Source organism: Danio rerio, chromosome 17 (assembly GCF_049306965.1).
Source record: "Danio rerio strain Tuebingen ecotype United States chromosome 17, GRCz12tu, whole genome shotgun sequence".
Classification (NCBI taxonomy): Eukaryota; Metazoa; Chordata; class Actinopteri; order Cypriniformes; family Danionidae; genus Danio; species Danio rerio.
The window spans coordinates 40,631,492-40,650,455 of NC_133192.1; the positions used below are offsets into that span (position 1 = coordinate 40,631,492).

The 18,964-nt window shown below is 32.3% G+C and overlaps 1 protein-coding gene across 6 annotated transcripts in view; it reads right to left on the reverse strand.

Annotated features, from left to right (window-relative positions):
- dglucy (D-glutamate cyclase) overlaps positions 1 to 16,613 on the reverse strand; it is a 38,620-nt gene extending 22,007 nt beyond the window's left edge. For 2 of the 6 annotated variants that reach the window (XR_012393070.1, XR_012393071.1), the window contains exons 1-2: positions 7,028 to 7,187; positions 5,714 to 5,867 (exon numbers count right to left, since the gene is read on the reverse strand). Coding sequence is in view for 4 of the 6 variants with exons in the window: in XM_073927815.1 (XP_073783916.1) it covers positions 5,714 to 5,867; positions 7,266 to 7,358; positions 16,192 to 16,195 (251 nt within the window). In the remaining 2 variants the exon portion in view is untranslated. Of the gene's footprint in view, positions 1 to 5,713; positions 5,868 to 7,027; positions 7,359 to 16,191; positions 16,259 to 16,315 lie in introns of those variants that run through there. The other 4 variants (XM_073927815.1, XM_073927814.1, XM_001923855.8 and 1 more) reach the window with 4 other exon arrangements.
- Between the last annotated feature and the right edge of the window lie 2,351 nt (positions 16,614 to 18,964).

The following is an 18,964-nucleotide window of genomic DNA, read 5'->3' on the forward strand; positions in this document are numbered from 1 at the left end:
CTGCAAAGTGTTCATAGCGCTGACATACAGCCTGATTCCAAAATGGATTAAATTGATTTATTTCCTCAAAATTCTAAACACAATACCCCATAATGACAATGTGAAAAAAAGAGTTTTTGAAATTGTTGTAAATTTATTTAAAAAAAAAAAAAAAAAAACTGAAAAATCACATTTACATAAGTACAGACTGCCTGATGGATGAACGTAAGCTCCTCCGCTAATGGTTTGCGCCTGTAATATTTGTATTATTTGCTAATTAAAATAACTCCTCATGTAAATCTTTTTCATAAAAGGCTGCTACTGTCCTCCAAAGGTCACATTTTTGGCTTTGTCTGCATGAGAGACAGCCTTCATGCCTGAAATGAAATGAGCTGCTTTCCACCAAGGCAACCCGAGGTGCTGAAATATAATTGGCTACACATAATATGGTATTTTAATGCTTTTGAACAGTCAAATACTGACAGCACATTTAAAACCATTCCCCGTGTATTTCTGAATTTTAGGGAACTGTTTACTATGTTGTGTTTTCCATCTAAAATCTATTATACATTTGTGTACTTGAGCAATCAGTACAGGGTTTTCACTGTAACCATTGACTTATAGCTTTTATTTAATACTATAAATGTCCTTGGTAGGTTTATAACATTCTTCAAAGTATCATCTTTCATCTAAAAAAGAACAACTCAAACAGGTTTCGAACAAGTAGAGAGCAGAATATTCATTTTTGGGTGAACAATTTCTTTAACTCGATTAATTGATTTAAATCACTTGCATCAGTAGTGTAAAGTAACAAATTACAAATACTCCAATTCTCAGAAATAGTAATTTACTATGTAGTTTTCAAAATGTGTACTTTTCCTCTCCTTTGAGTACATTTTTAGTGCAGTATCTGTACATTCTCTCCACTGCTTTCTTTCAACCTACAGTTACTACTTTATTATTTCTTGTCCATGGGGATTACAAAATTCAGTCCTGCAATTTCTGTCCAATCAAATTGCACATAGAAAGTAAATCACATCATACTGAACTACCTTAAGACTATTGCAGCAAACTGTTAGGAAGCTTTAAAAGTGTCCAAGAAGATACTTTACACACAATGACCAAGAGCAGGCCCGTAGCCAGTCTGGTAAGTCGGATGGTTATTTTTTCCGCAAAAACGTGGATCTTTTTGCAGTTATTCGCCTCATTTTCTATTTAGTTATGATCTTTAAATGCTGATTTAGGTGACATTTTAAGCACTATGTTTAGCTAGATAAACTTATCTCATAGTCATCATAACCAAAAGGATTTCCTAAATATTTAGATTAAAGAAATATTACAAATATTTATTTTTAAAATACAAATGTATTGCATAATATATCATTAGAATTTTTTTTTTGAAAACTGTAGCCTATTGTAATTTATTAGGCAAATAAAAAAAACTGGCCAGCAACTTTCCTCAGTCAGAATGGGGCCATCTGAATAATAATAAAAGTTATATATGTATAATAATATAATATAATATAATATAATATAATATAATATAATATAATATAATATAATATAATATAATAGCAATTTAGAGCTTCACAATTTTTCTAGGCTCACTTGTAAAAAATAAAAAGAACATTTGAAAATTCATGGATAACAATAAATAGCCAAAATATTCTTCAAAATGATTTTAATATGGGCCGCTTTTGATGCTTTACACCTTTTCTTATTGGTCATGTTTTCTTTCAAGAATAAGGTCCAAGATTTAGAATAAAAGGTACTGTTAAATGTTTTCTCTGTTTAAAAACAATGCAGTAGTGAAAGATGACTTCTCTTATGTCAGATGTCTTCTTGCATAGCTGGATGTTGAAAAATAATTGTTTGCATTGGCCAAAACTGATTAACGTAAGTTACACCTGGATTCCGCTTAATCTTAAAGCAATTTTGGGTGGGATATTTTGACTATTTATGATGGCAAAGCAGTTAAAATAGGACAAATGAGCTCATGTATGGGACAAATTCTGGACCTTTGTCAGTGAAGGCTGGGTCTTCCGAACCACTCGAACCTCCCCTGTCTACGGTTGTGAAGAGACTGTTTAGACTGCATGTCACTGATGAGAAGATGACGGATGTTTTCCACTTGATGACCGAAATGGCCTTAAACTATAACTAATGTACTACAGAATGTTACGTTTACACACACACAAACAAATTACATGTAAACACATCAACCTTTCACAGCGTAATACTCACTCAGTGGCGCAAAAAGGGGGTATGCAGTATATGCGGCGCATAGGGGCGCCACACATGGGGGGGCGCCATTGTGCCACAACTATTTTTTAAATTATCCATATTAAAAGTTTCAAATAATATATATTAATAATAATAATAATAATAATAATAATAATAATAATAATATATATATATATATATATATATATATATATATATATATATATATATATATATATATATATATATAATATATAATATAATAATAATATTAATAATATATAATATAATAATAATATTAATAATATATAAATTGTTAAAATATTTAATATAATAATAATAATAATATATATATTGTTAAAATATTTATTTAGCATTTTATACGCGTATAATATTGTATTTTATTAAATTAAAAAATCATTCCACCCCTCCCCCCCATTTTTCATACCATATACATGTTTTTATGAATTTATTATGTATCATATTGATTCATCAGGCCTTTTGGTAACTTCTTAGCTCAAAACTATTTTAATTTTAGCTACAAACAAAGTTATAACATTTCAATTAAATAGAACATTTCACACAGTTTGTTTCTGTTTTTTTTACACTAAACATTTGACAGTCTTTTTTATTTCACTTTTAGCAGTTTCAGTCAACTGTTCTGGCAAAGACAGACTTTCCACTTCTCACAGTATGCATGTGAGAAGTAATCACAATGTTCTTTTGCCCTTTAGGACTCCCATGTCTATGATTTTGTTTTGAAAAATGTAGTACAAAAAGTCCAAAAGTAAGGCTAGTCAAGGTGCTTTAATCATTTAGTAAGGTAAAATTAAACTGAGATGAATTTTGGGGTGGTATGAGATGCATTTTTTGCGACTTAACATGCTTAACGTAATTATACATGTACCTTTTACTACTTCATACTATTTCAGTTGTGTTCAGAACTGCGAAACTGTATTTTTTAAAGCATATTAATATCTTTATGAAAAAATATCTTTAATTTATTGATGGAAATATTTTCCACATTTTATCACTTGCCTGTTTTAAAATATAGTTGGATTGAAGGGGGGGGGGGGGGGGGGTGTGGGGGGTTGAAGCCGCATACCCATCAGTTAATGTGCAGTTGCGCCCCTGTACTCACTACTCATTACTCTTGAGTACTTTCAAAAGGGCAACTTTTAACCCATACTTTGAGTAATACTTACAATAGATACTCTAACTCTACTTGCACTACATTTTCAGGCAAGTAATGGTTCAGTATGATTTTTTCAGTACTCTTTTCACCACTGACCTGCATTGATACAGTCAGATATTCATTTCCAGTTTCCTTCTCTAACTTTTGGTAGTTTCTTCCTGCCTTGGAAATGAATTTAAATTTGTGATATTTATAATTACAATCACTTATCCTTTAACAGAGAAGGGAGCTGCACCAAATCTCTTGTGAGAAATGAATAAACATGGATGACACATGATTTCAGGCACATGCTCTGCAGAGATAATCCTTAACCTGACTATCATGATCTCGAGTTGACAGAATATGTATACCATGCGTTTTGTGTGTAAATAAACATTTGACCAACTTTTTTGATCAGCACTGTAGTAAATGAAAACTCAATAGTTCATTAAACATTTGTATCAAAAGTCTGTTAAAAACATTTTTAGGACGTACAACTGTGTTCAAATTAGCTGGGAAAGTCTCTAAGTGTAACTATTAAATAACAGGATGATCCACTCTGTTGTAAAATTAGATTAATCTTTTACACCCATCTGTGACTAAGCATATTTAGTACTAGGTCAAGAATTATGAATGACTAGATTAAAATCAAAGCATGAAAGTAAACACTCAATAGTTAAGGCTAGTTAGTAGTAGTATCATAAAAGATAACGCAAAATGATACATTTATGTCAAAGCACAAATAATATCTAATGATTTACAATGCGAGCGTGGAGCAATGTTCTGAAATTGAGCTTTTACATTAAATCGATTGAAATCAAATAAAAACTAAAATTATTTTTCATCTGACACATTTCCCAGAACAGTTTGCACATTTGCACCAGGCACTTTCCTACAATCACTCCATACTCATAAAAAAAACAACAATGTGGATTTCTAAATGTGTTGCTTCACACAAGAGAGCGGGCTTGACAAACCTGTAAAAACACTCCTCACTCTAAATGCACTGGACACTTTACGTAAACTCCATCTTACAAGAACTTAAAAAGGAAAGCCATGTTTACCTGTGAATTTACCACAAATCATGTTACATTACTAATTTTATATAACCTTAAATACCTCTTCTTGCATAATATCTTGCACAATATTGATCCATCTTTTGTAAAAGTACTTGTATACACTACCTGACAAAAGTCTTGTCGCCTATCCAAGTTTTAGGAACAACAAATAGTAACTTAAAATCTAGTTGATCATTTGGTGTCAGAAGTGGCTTTTATGAAAGGCGAAGGCCTCTAGATTACGCTTTATCACAATAAAATATGATCATGCCTCGATTTTTAATCATTTAATTAGAACAGTAAAGTCTGACTTTCTGACAAAATCCTTGTCACTTAACAGAAATAATGTACAGTATAGATTATCAAGTCATGCTGCAGTGGAAAGAGAATTAATATTGTATATGACTCCCATGAGCTTGGAGGACTGCATTCATCCATCTCTGCAATGACTCCAATAAATTAATAAAGTCATCTGGAATGGCAAACAAAGCGTTCTTACAGGACTCCCAGAGTTCATCAAGATTCTTTGCATTCATTTTCAATGCTTCCTTTATTTTACCCCAGACATGCTAAATAATGTTTATGTTTGGGGACTGGGCTGGCCAATCCTGCAGCACCTTGACCTTCTCTGCTTTCAAGAACTTTGATGTGGAGGCTGAAGTATGAGGAGTGCGAACCTCCTGAAGAATTTGCCATCTCCTGTGGTTTGTAATGTAATGGGCAGGACAAATGTCTTGATACCTCAGGCTGTTGATGTTGACATCTTTTCTGCAGATGCCCCCATACTGAATGTAACCCCAATCCATGATTTTTCCTTCACCAAACTTGACTGATTTCTATGAGTACCTTGGGTCCATGCGGGTTGCATTAGGTCTGTAGTATTTTTGATGATTGGGATGCAGTTCAACAGAAGATTCCTCAGAAAAATCTACCTTCTGCCTCTTTTTCATATGACCAACTAGACATCAAGTAATTATTTGTTGCTCTTACAACTGAGATAAACGACAAGACTTTTGTTAGATAGTGTAGCATGTCTTATGTTAAGTTTATAGTTATATGTATAGTTAGATTACCACTCTGGTATGTTAGTCATGTATATTTTTATAAAAGCTCTTATGTCTAGTGTTGAGTTGATTAAAGTTTTTTATGTAGCACCGTAGTCCTGCGACCCTTTGATTTCACTGTTCGTCCACAAATGTAGCAGAATGACATTAAAGTTCCAGCTGACTTGACTTTTTATTTGAGTTCTGTAGTGAATGAGCAGTTGGTGTGAATATACCTGATGTCAGATGCCGTGGCGAGAGGACCGGCGCTCCATTCTCCACATTTGCTCCTGTACAGCAGCGGGAGAGGGCTACTGTTAGCTCGACAAAACGCCTCAAAGTCATCCGCAAGATCCTTGTGCAAGATCACCACGTTAGCCTGCTGAAATCCTGTCAGTGAAACGGTTTACTCTGTGAGATTCTACAATAGTTTCCATGCGTACAGACATTGTAAAATCCAATCTAAATATTTTCTGCAGTACTATTTGCTACATAAGAAACATGAATAGTAACAATTGAAAAGTTGAATAGCTACACAAAACTTAAAAAATAAGTGGAAAACTAATTCACACAAGATCCAACTGCAATGATTTACACTTTTAACAGACTTTTTTTTTGATTATACTATAAAATATTTTATGAAATTACATGACTTATTAATGAAGGCCATGATATTTCATTTTTAATGTTTATTTCTTCCAATTTTCCAAATTCTTAGTTTAAAGTGTATAAGATTTTCCACAGAATTATTCATACATATTGTTGCTATAATTAAATGAAATTTTACATGTCAAATGGTACAGTTGTCGCTCGTGCATTTCAAATTAAAAGTCTGATATAATCAAAATAAGTTTCAAATAAACATTTGTTGTTTTTTAGACCACACACTCCGCGACCCTCTGAAAATGTTCCCGCGAAACACTTTTGGGTCGCGACCCACCAGTTGAGAAACATTGCTTTATCCCTTACATAACATACCTTGGAATGTCATGACTGACCAATCAGAATCAAGTATTCCAGACAGCCATATAATAAGAATCTATATTTTCAATTTAGTAATCTGATCATGCCAATAATTGGGAGCTTAACTGATGAAATATTGATCAAGAACAAATCGCACGTCCAGAGAAATCACACCAGAGTTCAACATTAAGTCCAAACTAAGTTCATACCAATTTCTGTAAATCACCAAAAATTAGGTATGATATATTTATGGTAGGACATTTACAAAATATCCTTAAGGAATATGAACTTGAATTAATATTCTAGCGATTATATAATGTATTGTTGGCTATTTCTAAACATGCAACATAAGACGCCAGGGTGACAAATGATCAATTATAATAAAAGCACTTGACTTAAATGTTAGTAAACAGATTCATTCATTTATTTACTTTAAATAATTCACATACACATAAGTATGTGTTGTTTTTTGCCGAGCTGTTATATACTGGGCTAACACAATTGATAAAGCCGCAATACAGACACAAGAATTAAAGTGTATTTATTAAACACGCCATGACATTAAATCCTAGTTCGACCCTTCATACCTGCTGCGATACCGGAGGTGTTCTTAATATCCTGACTCTGTTTCCGTATAATACTCCGCAGAGCAGACGGAGATAAACCTTTTGAATGCCACATGATAATTCCTATATGCTTTTTGACAGCCAGACGTTTTAAAGTCCAGCTGGTTAATGGTTTTAAGCTGCTGTAAACCCACAGTTGTAAAGGTTAATGCATGATGGTGCAGGGTGTAATTAATACACAACTGTCTGTAAATCATACCTGGTTTCTTTCTGGCTCGAGTGCTGTATGTCAGTCCTTTCGTTCCGACAGCACGCTGGAGAAAGTTTGTCACACGCGCACATTTCAACAACACTGCAGGAAACATACGGACATGGGTTACTGGTGTGCTGATAAAATATGATGTTTTTTCTCATAGAAAAGCTGTGCTTGTATATCAGTCATGAAAATATTGTTTTTTAAGCAAAAAGTCTTTAAGCTTTTATTTATTTGATTGTTATTTCAGCAATGCGTTTTTTTTTCCATGATTTATGCAGTTTTACTGTGATTTACAGAATATAGTTACTAAAATGTCATTCAGTGTAACAGCAGTGTATAATAAATTACTTTTTTGATGACATTAAAATACAAGTATCTCAGTGCAGCAGAACATCATTCAGTCATTTTTAATTCACTATCTGTCAAACTTGTATCCATTTTATCAGCAAGAAGTTTTAATGATTTAAATTATAATCAAATTTAATTTCTATTCTATTATATATTTTAATAAGTACGTGCCTGAATAATCACACAGTTTCATTTTATTTTATAAACGTATTATAAATGACAACAGATTACGATTTCACCCATATTTGAAAAGCTTGCTTACTTTTATTTTCAGTTATTATTAAAAAATTAAAAGTCAGTTATTAGAAAATGAAAACAGAAACTTTACTTGTACTTAATAAGCTGTCTGTTTAAATGTGTGTGAATTTACAGTTGAAGTCTGATTATTAGCCCTCGTGAATTATGTGCCCCGTTTATTTTTTTTCAGAGATTTTTTTCAACACATTTGTAAACATAATAATAGTTTTAATAATTCATCTCCAATAACTGAATTATTTTATCTTTGCAATGATAACAGTAAATAATATTAGACTAGAGATTTAAGACACTTCTATACAGCTTAAAGTGACATTTAAAGGCCTAACTAGGTTAATCAGGTTAACTAGGCAGGTTAGGGTAATTGGGCAAGTTATTGTATAATGATGGTTTGTTCTTAGATTATTGGAAAAAAAAATTGCCAAAAGAGGCTTATCATTTTGTCTATAAACTAGTTTTAAAAAAATTAAAACTGCTTTTATTCTAGCCATAATAATAATAAAACAAATAAGACTTTCTCTAGAAGAAAAAATATTATCAGACATACTGTGAAAAATTCTTTGCTCTGTTAAACATCATTTGGGAAATATTTAAAAAAAGAAAAAAAATTCAAAGGGGGGCTAATAATTCTGACTGTGTGTATGTGTGTGCGTGCATGGGACATTCTACCAGAAATGTGCATTTTCACTTATAAAAATGTGACAGAGCCTAACCTTTAAGCTTGTCCACCTTGAAGAAATCATACAAAGATGAGCAAGAAATCATACAATTCAATGATCAAACCCATCCTTGATCACTGTCAGCTTTTCCTCCATCAAATAATGTCACTTCCGAGTCATAGCCTTAAAGGTGTATTGCACACATTTCGATGCAAATGTGATAGGACGGACAGAAACACAGGGGCAATCATAAAATGTTATTTATTTGTAACTTGATGTTTTTAATCAATTGATGTGAATGAAAACTTAAACTTGCCATTTCAGTTTTTCCCCTAAATAACAGTTTTTAGCATTACAAAACTATTAAAGCTGTAGGTTTAATTGGCAGACAATGACAGAGTTTGTACATTTGTAAAGCGTTTTTAATAACAGAAAAGAAAAAAAAAAACATCTGAGCACCAAATAAATGACATATTTTTTTTTTTACAAAACTCACAGAAATCAACCATTAGTCCATTTTGGTCATTTTTGAGATTAAATAATTTTTATTCACTGTACTTGCATTTTATTTCAGGGACAGATAAGGTATGTTTCTGGTAGAATGTCTATATATATATCAATAAACTTCTATACAACTTAAAGTGACATTTAAAGGCTTAACTAGGTTAGGTTAACTAGGCAGGTTAGGGTAATTAGGCAAGTTATTGTATTATAACGAATGTTTGAGAGAGTTTTCATTTTATTGCCATTTTAGCTTCTTTGGCAAAAAAAAAAAAAAAAAAAAAAAAAAGATTAAGTTTACCGGATTTTATGAATACCACTTTTCTATAATAAAAAATATTCTAACAATTAAAAGTCGTCAACAGTAATAAATAATACATAAATAATACATGAGGTAAAATACATAAACAATAATAATAATGATAATACATAAGATAAAAATCTAAAACATTAAGGTTTTCCTTTGATAAAAATTGTACAATATAAGGATTCACTTTTAAAATATTTCATTTAAAGTCTCTTAAGATAAAAATTGTTGTCTGATAACATTAAAAACAGGGCCTTCCACAAGAATATGTTTTAATGATGGTTTGTTTTGTAGACTATAGAAATAAATATCCTAAAGGGGCTGATCATTTTGACCTTAATGTGTTTAAAAAAATTAAAGCTTCTTATTCTAGTCGAAATAAACCAAACAAACAAAAAAAAACATTCTCCAGAAGAAAAAATATTATATATCAGACATACTGTGAAAAGTTCCTTGCTCTGTTAAACATCATTGGGAAAGATTTAAAAAATAAAATAAAATTCTGACTTCAACTGTGTGTGCGTGTATATAATGCAAGTATATTTTGGTGGCAGGATCAAATTCATTATTTAAAAGAATGTAATTCTCCTTGAAATGTAAACAAGTAATTGATCCTGGCACATATACACACCCAGATATCTAAATATAAAATTAATTTATGTTCGGTAGTGACAATGATGGAAGTATGAACGTGTTACACAGGTTTCAGACTAGCCTAGTATATGCGTTTTTCAAGTCTATCTTGAAAGTCTAGCCCTGACTTGAAAACATAAGCATAACTAGCCTATGTAGTGTCAAAACAAATAGTTGACTTATTTTCACACACTTGAGTATTCTCAAGTCAGTTCAGTCTGTCAGTTTAGTTTAGTAAATTAGTTATTACACGCTTAAATAATATAAATTAACGACAGATTTTTTGATTAATTTATACTGGTTAAAGCAATGACTTGACATTTATATGTGTGTATTGTTAGTTAATATTAACTTTGAACCTCTTTAGAGAGGCAAAAATGAATTATACACACAGTAAGTTAGCCCATGTTTCTCTTAAGATAAACAGCAGCCTAATAACTTACAGGAATCAGGAAAAAAGTCTTAAACACATGTAGGTCACGCTTAATGGCATTGACAATCAAGTGCCCACATTTACATACGTCACCAGCGATTTTGCTAAGTCTACACCTTGCACGCCACAGGTACGCGTTAATGCAAGTCTGTAATAATAAACGCGTATAACGGTAGTGAGTGACCCCCAACCGAAACGCTTTCTTTTTTTTTTTTTTTTTTTTTTTTTTTTTTTTTTTTTTTTTTTTTTTTTTTTTATTGAATGCTTGAAAAACAATAACAACAAATGTCATGAATTAAACAGCAACAATCCAGGGGTTTTTAGTCATTTAGTCCAAGATAAGTGCCAAGTCCTTCATCAAAGTCCTCGTTCGTATTGCTTTTAAGTTGGTTGATCCTTTAATACACTCAAAATACATTTTCATTTCAATTTTAAATTTAGGGAAAAAAGGTTTACACTTGCAAAACTTGCTCTTGTGAATATGAAATTTGGCCAACAAAAAAACAAGGTTCATGAAATAGGTATTATTTTCCTTTTCACAATCATGGAAACCAAAGATAACATTCTTATATGTAAATTCAAAATCTGCCTTCACATAAACTTTTATAAAATCAAGAACATCACACCAAAATGACATTGAATGAGGGCAAGTCCAAAATAAATGAACAGACGTCTCAGGATTCACTAAGCAAAATGAACAGTTGGTGTTAATATCATTCTTAAGTCTTTTAAGATTACACTTGTCTGGATAGCATCTATGAATCAGTTTAAAGGTAACTTCTCTTATTTTGTTTGTTATAAAAAATTTGTGGGGTAATGTCCAAACTTTCTTCCAGGAAATATCATTCACAAAACCATTCCAATATGACATTACATAAGGTACAGTAACAAAATCTTCCTGAAACAGGGCTCTTATTTTCTTATTGCATTTTAATTTAGATAAAGAAAGGCAGTTTTTACCAATAAATGTTTTCCAAAGGTCCGCTGAATGAAAAGTAATTGGAAATGAAAGTCCTTTAAAAAGCATAAAAACACCTTGTGGAATAGCATCAGCAACAATAGCGAAGTCTTTGGGGCTTACGGGAATTCCGTGCTTAACTAAAAATTCAGAGTAGTTACAAAGTAAACCCCTATCGTTGAAAAGTTGAGACACATAAATTATATCATTTTTAAACCAGTTATTGAAGAATATAGATTTGTTTTTATACAAGATGTTCTTGTTATTCCAAATTATATATGAATGAGGTGTAAAATTGTGTTTAAATATGAGGGACCAAGTTAATAACATTTGCCTATGAAAATGGGACAATTTTATGGGGATTTTCAAAATATTATAATTACAGATTAATAAAAATTTTAATCCACCTAATTTGGAAAAAATTACATTAGGGATCAGATTCCATATAGACAATGGGTTATTGAGACAGTTCTTTATATAATTTATTTTAAAGGTATTGTTTAATGTTGTGAAATCAAGAAAGTTTAAGCCTCCTTTCTCTACAGTATTCCCGAGTACAGATTTCCTAATAAAATGAGTTTTATTCTTCCAAACAAAGTTAAGGAGCATAGTATCAATTTTTTTAAGAGTGGCTGAATCAACATTTAAGGAGAGAGCAGCGTATGTTAACCTTGATAAACCTTCAGCTTTAGATAGTAAGATTCTACCCTTTAAGGACAGATCACGTTGGAGCCACATATTAAGTTTTTTCTTTGTTGTTTCAATTATTGGATTAAAATTTAAAGAGCCTCTTTCTAATTCATTTTTTGTTATTATAATACCTAAATAAGATATCTGATTTCTGATTTTAATATTACAAATTTCAGATAGATTACATTCTTTGATGGACATTAACTCGCATTTTGAAAGGTTCAAGGATAGGCCTGATGCTTTAGAGAATATCTGGATATATTTAAGGGCTACAGCAATTTGATTAACATCTTGCAGAAAAAGCGTGGTATCATCAGCCAATTGACTGATGAGAATTTGTTTGTCAGCTATACGAATACCATTAAGACCACTATTAGATATAAAGGAAGCGAATATTTGGGAAACTAATAAAAATAAATAAGGAGACAATGGACACCCTTGTCTTATACCTCGTGATAAATAAAATCTGGGAGAAGTGCCATATTTTAATTTAATTGTACTATTACAATTGTAATAAAGTGTTTTTATTGCTTTACAAAAAAAATTACCAAAACCAAATTTTTCTGCTGATTTAAAAATAAAATTGTGTTCAATTGTATCAAAAGCTTTATAAAAATCTAGGAAAAGAATAAAGCTATTATGTTCCACCAACTCATTATAGTCCAACAAATCTAAAACTAGCCTGATGTTATTCATTATGTGTCGCCCCCTCATGAATCCTGATTGAGTCTCATCTATAATAGTATCTAAACAATTTTTAATTCTTTTGGCAAATATTGTGGCAAAAATCTTATAATCATTGTTAAGGAGTGTGATGGGTCGCCAATTGTCCAAATTGTTAAGATCTTTCTTAGGTTTAGGAATTAGTGTGATGACACCTTGTGTCAACGTAGGAGGTAAAGTTTCTTTTTCAATACTTTCTTTAAAAACATTAGATAAAAATGGAGTAAGATCATCAGCAAACAATTTATACAGCTCTGCTGTAAATCCATCACACCCAGGGGCTTTATTATTTTTTAAACTCTTAATTGCACTTTGTATTTCTTCCGAAGTTATATTGCCATCACAAAATTCAGAGTCAGAGTCAGATATAAGCTTTAAATAGTTAATTGAGTCCATAAATGAGGAAGAAGTATCCTCTGAGCATCTTGATTTATAAAGATTTGTATAAAAGCTAGCACTAAATTCAGCTATTTCCTTAGGATCTTTAACAATATTTCCATTAATACGTAGTTGTTCAATTGTTGAAAGGGAATAATTTCGCTTTTCCAGTTTAAAAAAATATGCAGAATTAAGTTCTCCCTCTTCAAGCCATTTTTTCCTAGATCTTATATAAGCACCCCTAGCCTTTGATAAGTATAAATCATCTAATTTTGTTTGTAAAGCTACAATTTCAGATTTTTCTTCTAACGACATGACATCGAAATTAGAAGTTTTAGATAAACTACTGATCAGGCTGTCTTCAAGAATCTTTCTTTTTTTAGCTAAATCGGCTCCAACTTTTCTTAAATAAACACCAATTTCAAACTTAAGAAGCTCCCAATATGAACAAAATGAATTTTGAGTTGTGGCTGTTTTCCAATATTTAGCAATTAACTCTTTAATTTTATCCTTTACATCATCTGATTCTAATATCAAGCTGTTCAATTTCCACAAAGAGGCTCTCTTATGATCCATTTTGTAATCTGCCATTAATGGTGTATTGAGTAAGATAGTTTTGTGATCAGTCAAAGGTGTACATTGAATGCTAGTATGTAGATCAAACTTAGCCATATCTTTTGAGATTAGCCAAAAATCAATTCGGGATTGACTTGAGCCACTTTTGTTGGACCAGGTATACTCCACATTATTAGGAAATTTCTCTCGCCAAATGTCTACCAACTCAAATTTGTCTCGTAGGTCTAACAGAGTTGGACTTGAACAAGCTGCGCTTTTTGAGGGATATCTGTCTAATAAATTGTTAATAGATACATTAAAATCTCCACCTAAAATGATAAATGCCTTAGGGAATTTGTTTGACCAATATGTAAGCTTTTCATCTAATTTATCAAAAAGAATTTTATTATCTGTTGAAGTATTGTATCCATATATATTCCCAAGAATTACAGTTTGTTGGTTAAGTGAAATCACTAATACGAGAAAGTGACCCAAGCTATCTGAATCTGACCCTAATATCTCCCCTCCATATTTATTTCTGAAGATGCTTACACCAGCCGAGTGTTCTGTGCCATGTGAACACCAAATATCATTTCCCCACTGAGATTTCCACCACCTGTAATCATCATTAGTAGAATGGCATTCTTGAATCAAACAAAAATCTGAATTGTGCTTTTTAGCGAACAAAAAAAGTGCTTTCCTTTTGACACTATCCCTGAGACCCCTGGCGTTAAAGGATATTAATGACAATGACATTTAAACAGGAACACCAGGAAAACTAACTAAAATAAAAAAGAACCTGTGAAGCAAAGAAAATCTACTTGTTTATATTACTTATATCAAAGACAGGCAATCAACGACAAATACCCACCCGGGAATAATCTACAAGTAAAAAAATAACTACTGTACAAGTTCAGTAAATAACTAACATTGTTATTGTGGTTAAACTTCCTAGAAGTCTAGAAAAGAGCCAAGACTTATTATATATGATAATAAAAATATTAATAAAACAAAACATTTGAATAATAATAAAAAAAATAATAATAAAATAAATAAATAAAAAATAAATAAAAAAACAATAAGTTATCTAATAGTTTAGATTCATTTTTGTGCAATAAGTCTAACACTTCTTAATAAACATATGTATATACGAAAATAAAATAAATAATAATTAAAATAATAATAATACTAGATTTAGATTCACTCTTTACATTTATAAGGCTAATTGCTAACAGAAAAGGTTGCTTTTTGAGCAAGTACCATGCTTTAAATGTTAGCTGCTACATCTTTAGCGGTCAGTCTTTTACCCTCAATCACAGCAAAAGGACCGTGAAAGCCAGCTCTCTTCCCCTCTTGTCTCGCTTTCTCTACCATCGGCCACAGGAGAGATCTTGCATCCTTATCTTGCTGTGAAAGATCCTCAAAGATCTTAATTTTCTTTTCCTTGAGATAGTTTGACGTTTTGGCATCATTCCAAACTCTGTCCCGTTGTGATCGCGATGAAAACAGGACTATGATGCGGCGAGGGGATTTTTCTGAAGCAGATCTCGGTCCTAAGCGGTGCGCGATGTCTACTCCGACGGGCAGCTCTGCTGCGATGTTTGGTGAAACCTGCTTAAAGAGGTCGATGATCATCTGTTTTACATTCTCCCCTGTTTTTTCTGGAACGCCAGCAACACGTAAATTCCATCTTCTCTTGTATGCGTCATTATCATTACACCTCTCACGAAGTTTGTCATTGACTTTCTCTAGTTTTTCGATTTTTCTTTCAAATTCTTTGGATTTTTCGTTCAGGCACTTTACTTCTTCACCTTGGAACTCGAGGGAGTTGATTATCTGTTTAATAGAATTTGAGTTTTCAAGTACCGTTTTTTCAACCCCATGAATTCGGCGCAAAGTCTCTTCGTGCATGGCTTCCATCCTCTGCAAGAATCTCATTAACGTTGCATCACTCACCGAAGGACTGTCAGAGCTTGGTTTACTTTTTTTGGCAGGATTTGGTTCGGGTGTTTCAGGTAAAGACACAAATTGCCCAGGCTGTATATCCATTTCAGAAATTAGATTTCTTCTTGCATAGCTGTGTATTGCGACTACGGTTTCTTCTTTTTCGTCCATAGTCTTTGCAGCAGTTTTAGCAACCCGTTTAAGTTAGCAAATATAGCTACCAAAAGCACTCGTCTTTCAAACTCAGCAAACAGAAAACTAAAAAAGAAAATAAACGAATAGAACGATAGCTTTTTAGCTCATAACTTTTGAAACATATTTGAGTTAGTTCCTGAACATGAACTTATTCCCGGGTCCGAGCAAACTTTAAGAGCTACAGCAAAAGCAACTTGCTACGACGCCATCTTGGCCCCCTCTAACCGAAACGCTTTCCTGAAGCACTCCGATACTTCCGGTATCGTCACTACCAAACAAACATCAAGCGTCGACCTGCAGACTCAAACACGAAACAGCAGCGGAGTCCGAAGTAAGCAAAGAAAACTCACCCATTTCTCCACAGTCTCTGGAAGGGATTCAGAAGGTCAGCAGTGTTTCCATCTTAGAAGAAAACACAAAATGGCCAAAACTGCACTCTTCGTTTATACACATGCGAGGGCGCCAAACACTCACCCAATGACCAAAAGCAAGACAGACACCCAAGAAACATTTATGAACGGTATAATTTAATCGTTTTCTCCCATACAATACTCGCATGATTCATATATCGTCGTTTATATTCGTTTTTAGATTATTGCTTTACAGTAAAATGCATTGGTTGAATACATCCATTGCTTGCAAGACAATACATTCAAGTTACACACCAGCGTCGTTTGCCGAAAAATCATTAAATCTGTAGACCTTCCGAAAGGTTTCTTATATGCCGATCCACTCACAGTGCAGCAGGTCACTCGTGAAGCTGCGCATGTCTGTTTGCGCATGTGTGTGTGTGTGTATGTTCAATCAAGAGTCCGCATGAGTGGTTCTCATACTCTTGTGCATATCCATGCGTTGCTTTAAGAGTTTGCCCTCTGAAGAGGTTTACGGTGGACAGTGCATAAAGACTATTCATGTGAGAGTGCTGTACAACTGGCAACAAAGACATCCAGTCTGGGGCGACCAGATGAAATAATGAATCAAATCACCCCGGAGGTCCAAAGTTTACAAAATACAGTTAAAGTAAAAAAAAAAATACTCATCTCAGTTCAAATATTACATCAAGCATGGCACGGAGTAATCGCAACAAAGTCATTATAAGGAGATTGTGCTAACAAAAAGCTTGTAGAGTTATTAAATACAGTAGATGAATGCACTGTCTATATTGCACTGGCAAAAGAGATGTCAAAACAATCAGTAAAGATATGGCAAGCCGCATTTACATTTACTCTATAAACCATGGGCCTCGAACTCGATTCCTGAAGAGCCGCAGCTCTGCAGTTTTGCTCCAACCCTCGTCCAACACAGCTGATCCAGCTAATCAAGGTGTTCAGGAGCGCTAGACTATTAAGCATTTGTGAGCTGGTTGGAGTTAAAATCTGGAGGGCTGTGGCCCTCCAGGAATTGAGTTTGAGACCACTGCTATAAATCGTAGATCTATTTTGATCCTAATAGTTCCTACAATATGTTTATTTTTAAAGATACTAGTACTTTAGATACTTTTTTAATTAAAGGGGTAGTTCACCCAAAAAATAAAATTACCTCATCATTTACTTTCCCTCGTGTGGTTTTAAACATTTGAGTGTTTTATATATATATATATATATATATATATATATATATATATATATATATATATATATATATATATATATATATATTTTTTTTTTTTTTTTTTTCTCTGAACAGAAAAGAAGATATTTTGAAGCACTTCCATATTGGTGAAAAACAATTCAAGACAAATTCAATGGGTCCCAGCAATCAACTTTTCTTTGCAAAATATCTTCTTTTGTGTTCAACGGAACAAACAAGTGAACAATGAGTAAGTAGTGGATTTTTTTTTTTTGGATAAACTATCCCTTTTAGTGCTTAATCTGTAGTTATTAGTGCCTTTAAAAAGATACTATAACTTATTACATACTTGTATCTAATTAATATGAACTAAAAGTTATTTCATTAGTAATCCAAACAGTTGGGTTTGTCCACATTTGAGCCAACGTCGGGCTACAACTCAGAATTTTTAGAGTGTAGTCAAGTAATAATAAGCTTTTGTGACTAGTACCAGTTATATATACATATGATGATAATGTGTGATAAACAAGTAACAGTGCCAAATAAATAACTACTAATATTTATTAAACAGGTACTAGTATCAATAATGAAAAAGTACTAGAATCATTTTAATAAGTGCCTAATGTCTACATGCTAGTATCTAATAAATAAGAACTAATGTCTAATGATTAAATGCTATAGTATCTAATAAATAAAACTAGAATTTATTATAAATATATATTTAAAAATGTACTAAAGAATTAGTTGCAAATAAATAAATAAATATTAATACTAAATAAACAAGATACTACTATATAAAATAGATACTAGCAAAATAGACACTAGTAGTGTTTATAGAATAAATGTCAACACTCCACTTTTTGGATAAATATTCTCATTTTAAAACTCCCCTAGATTTAAAGAGTGGATTTTTTACTATGTATAAATCTATTCAACTGATCCCTGGCCTGGTGGAAGCATTTTTAGCTTAGCTTAGCATAAATCATTGAATTAGATTAGACCATTAGCATCTCGCTAAAAAAATGATTTTGATAAATTTCCCATTTAAATCTGAACTCTAATGTAGTCGGATGTTTGCAGCAGGCGCATTGGTGTTACACAGTTATATCATTGTATATCATTGCGCCTGCTGCAGCCATGATATGACAGCAAAGTTCCTTGATTATTATGCCGAATGAGTGTATAGTTCCTAGACAATTTAACCTAGAAATTAGCCACTTTTTATTTTCTGTCTTTCTTGGTACACATTGTACATGCAGAAGAATCAAGCTTTAAAACTATCAATGTTTTTTTTTTTTTTTTTTTAACTTTTTGAGTGAGATGCTAATGGTCTAATCCAATTCAATGATTTATGCTAAGCTAAAAGTGCCCCTTACCGTCCACAAAATCAGCTGACTGGATTAAAAAAAATTCTAAAAATCAACTGTCTAACTCTAGTGGTGTTGTAAAATAAGCCTGTTACCCCCCAAAAAAGTGGTGTTTCTTTAAAACAGCTTGCCATAGGAAGGAAACTAACATACAGAACAGAGAAGGAACGTAATAAGTACTGAAATA